We start from the raw sequence: 3,987 nt of genomic DNA on the forward strand, positions 1-3,987 counted from the left end.
ATGCATACATATATATATATATCCGCCGGTATCAGATCCCCTCCTCCACCGTCGCCAACGATCCCCGCTCCGGCGGCGGCGAGGTGGAGGCGTTCCAGCGCCACGTCGCGGAGCTCCTCCTCGACTTCCCTGGGGACGACGTCCTCTCGCTCTTGTGGACGCGGAAGCTCCTCGACGTGTTCCTCATCTGCTTGGAGGAGTTCAGAGTCCTCCTCTTCAACAGCGGCGCCCAGGCGACGCCGCCGCCGCCGCCGCCGCTGCAGCCGCTGGATCGGCTCCTCGCGGACTTCTTCGACTGCGCGGTGAAGGCGCTCAACGTGTGCAATGCCGTGCGCGATGGCGTGGACCAGATCCGCCAGTGGCAGAAGCTCCTCGACATCGTCCTCTTCGCCCTTGCCGCGGCGGCGTCGCCGGAGGCGGAGCGGGGCCCTTGCGCGCCGCGGCCATCGCGAACGGTTCACCCGAAGAACCGAAGAGAGAGAGAAAGAGATAAGCCAGAGAGAGCGAGGTCGAATAGAGAGAGAAGGAAGAGAGGTAGAGATAGAGAAAGCGAGAGGCAGGCAGCGAGAGGTAGAGATATAGAGAGAGAGAGAGAGAGAGAGCCGCAGGCCCACCGCTTCAACGCACGCCACGTGGATTCGACTGCCCTTCGCTCTCCACGTGGCTGCGTTGTACCGTCAAATAGAATAGTTATAGAAGATTATTCATGATCAAGTCCTTTTGTTTAAAAATTAATATTTTACAGGCCCATAAAAAGCCCTGCATGTTTTATTTCGGGCCGGATACGAAATCACTCCCGATCAATCACGGCCGAATAGTAACATCAGCTATGAGTTTGCTAAAAAAAATAAAAACTTTCATACTAGAGCCAATTATATATGGATCAATTAAGCTCGATCCTTATTCTTTTGCATAACAATTATCATACAACATAGTAAACTCAATTTAATAAGCATTAAGCGCGAATCGGTGTAGCAAAAAGCATAAGCCTTTTTTCCATTCGGTTTGTTAACCCTGGAGCCTCAGTCATATGCAGCTCCCGTTCTTCCATCGCGCCACGAGCCAACTCCCACTCGAACCCACACACAAGATTAGCCAACGCGAGCTCGACTGTGGACACTGCAAATTGCATGCCAGGGCAACCTCTCCGACCCGCCCCGAATGGAATGAACTGGAAATCGTTACCTCTGAAGTCGATCGAGCTATTTATAAACCTCTCAGGACGAAATTCGTCGGGTGCGTCCCAATATTTTGGGTCTCTACTAATAGCCCAGTCATTGATGATAACTCTCGTGTTTTTCGGAATGAAGTAGTCTTTTATGTAGCAATCTTTCATTGATTCTCTCGGAGTCAGTAGCGGTGCTGGAGGGTGCAATCGTAAGGTTTCTTTGATCACGGCTTTTAAGTAGGTCATCGTGTTCAGATCATTCTCGCTGATTGTACCGCTTTTCATAGTAACCTCCCTCACCTCATTTTGTAGCTTTTTCATGATGTTGGGGTTTCGAACAAGCTCTGCCATGGCCCATTCTAGGACTATGTATGATGTATCTGTTCCTCCAACAAACATATCCTGTGAAAATTTTTGAAACATAGAAGAAGAGAGGATATAGCCTTTGTAGATTCAAATAATGATATGCTTAAGATACATGGTTACTGAAGCAATATTGCTGTAGATGAAATTATTGTACACAAAATAAATGACCTCTAGGACAAAAAGAGTGATCCCTAGGCTAAGTGATAGGATTTTAGTCTTTTGAATAAAATAAATAATCCCTAGCTTGATCCCTTATGTGGAGGTTTCTATAACTGCTAATGTGCTTATTGTACTATACGAACCAATCAGTACATCAGTTTTTTTCTGGCCTCTCAGAATAAAAATTACGTTTGAAGAGAAAAGCTAAATTCATTGTTTTTTTTCTTTTAATTTCCATGATTTACCATAGAAATTGATCAAACACTACTAAGGTGACCATATATGATTTTTGGTATATATTTTGGCTCTAAGGCTGTATTTGGTAGGCAGAATTTTTTGGAACAAGAGAGTATATCCTCCAACTTGTATTCAAATGACGTGAAAACTGGGTAGAACTACTAGTTGTTCCGGTCAAAACGGGTTGCTCTGAAACAACACATTAAAATTATTTTTGGAAAACTAAGAACAATTTTGTTCTTCTTTTTATTCTATTAGATAAATAAATATATAAATAAATATGTTAATATAAATATTATCTTTATCATAATATAAATTAATTAAATTTTATACATTATTATTTATTTTATTGTTTCATTATTTATATATTAATATTTACTTATTTTATTTTTTTATTAACTATTATATATTTAATTATTTTTCCATATTATATATATATATATATATATATATATATATATATATATATATATATTTACTTTGTATTGAAAATTTTTCTATTATTAATTAAAATTATAAGGATATTTCTAGTATTATATTTTATTCATTACATATATTATGGACAAATTATTGCTACATGAAATAAATTATTATATAAAATAAAATAAATATAATGCTATAAATTAAATTATTATATAAAATATTATATGATAATATGTTATATAAAATATACTGATATAATGAATTATTTTATTTTTTAAAATATATTAGATATTGATTTAGATTTAAATTATTATTTTTTAAATGGAATATCTTTGAATATGTCCAAACGTAAATTTCCTTCGTATATTTCTCGAGAACAATAAAAAATTATCCCCAAAATTTAGTTCTCGGAACCAAACGAGAATATACCAAGGCTTAGTTTGGTATTGAGATCTATCTAACGCTGTTAGATAAAATAGAGTTAGTAAAAAAAATATATATGGATATACTTCTACGTTCTCCGGTGGGACCGGAGAAAATATTTTATAACTGACTCATCATAATATGCGGAATGCAATATTACGTACGGAAAGGATATTTTCTCATCGTAATTTCTCACCGCACGTAACACAATCTCCCCGCAATCCCAAACGAAGCCCAAGTTGAACAACAAAGAGACTTTAAACCATTATGTATACATGCAGTTAAGAAGCTTACCACTAAGATTGCCTTGATGTGCTCTTTCTTTAACTCAAAATCCATGTTAGGATCTTTTTGAAGAGATAGTAACACATCCACAAAGTCCTTTTCCCCATCATCCTTATCCCTATTCTCATGCTCCTTGATCACCTCATCAAGCACATCATCCCATATCTTAAAGGCCCTTCTGGCCCTCTTACTTAACCCTAGAAACCATCCTTCAAGCCATGCAAGTGAAGGGAAATAATCCTCAACTCGAAACCCTCCGAGAAGAGTCACAATCTCCTCAATTGCCTTGCGGAAAAAGTGGTTCCTCCCTCCTTCTCTAAGGAACTTTCCTGAAACCAATCGACAGATGTTATCATTCACGAAAGAGAATAGCACTTCGCTCATGTCGATCGGAGCGTGAAGAAGAGAACATTGAGTGATATTTTTGACCATGAAGGCTACTTCTTCCTCTCTAGCTAGTTTATAAGATTGCACCCTTTTGGTACTTAAGAGGTGGATAGTGCAAAGCTTTTTAAGTTGCCTCCAATGCTCGCCGTAAGGCGAGAAGGCCATGTCCATGCGACCGTAAAGGAGGATCTCCGCATTCTTCAACAAAGGACGGCTCGCGAAGATTAAGTCATGAGTTCTCATGATCTCGCGCGCCATGTCGGCCGAGGAGATGATAAGCGTAGGGATTTCGCCAAGTTGGAGAAGCATGAGGGGGCCATACTTCTTCGAGAGAGAGGCGAGAGAACAATGAGGGAGAGAACCGAGTTGGTGGAGGTTTCCTATGAGAGGAAGCTTAGGAGGGGAAGGGGGGAGCTTGGTTTTGTGAGATGAAGTTCTTTTGGTGATAACAAGGAAATAGAAAAGAGGGAGAAGGAGGAGAGAGGCCATTAGAGAGAGGCCTAGTGCAACTTGTAGTATTGTTAGGGCCATTGCTTCAA

At 39.9% G+C, this 3,987-nt stretch overlaps 1 protein-coding gene across 1 annotated transcript; it reads right to left on the bottom strand.

The window, feature by feature from the left end:
- LOC109714308 (cytochrome P450 71A1-like) lies at window positions 956-3,706 on the bottom strand. Its single transcript, XM_020238919.1, has 2 exons — window positions 3,071-3,706; window positions 956-1,570 (listed from the first exon to the last, which is right to left on the bottom strand). The coding sequence occupies exons 1-2, from the start codon at window positions 3,704-3,706 to the stop codon at window positions 956-958; spliced, it is 1,251 nt and encodes a 416-aa protein (XP_020094508.1).

The sequence above is a fragment of the Ananas comosus genome, linkage group 1 (assembly GCF_001540865.1).
Source record: "Ananas comosus cultivar F153 linkage group 1, ASM154086v1, whole genome shotgun sequence".
Lineage (NCBI taxonomy): Eukaryota > Viridiplantae > Streptophyta > Magnoliopsida > Poales > Bromeliaceae > Ananas > Ananas comosus.

Coding starts and splice junctions, on each gene's coding strand:
- LOC109714308 (XM_020238919.1), bottom strand. CDS start 3,706: ATGGCGCGCGAGATCATGAGAACTCATGACTTAATCTTCGCGAGCCGT. Junction 1,571..3,070: donor ACATCAAGGCAATCTTAGTG/GTAAGCTTCTTA, acceptor AAATTTTCACAG/GATATGTTTGTTGGAGGAAC.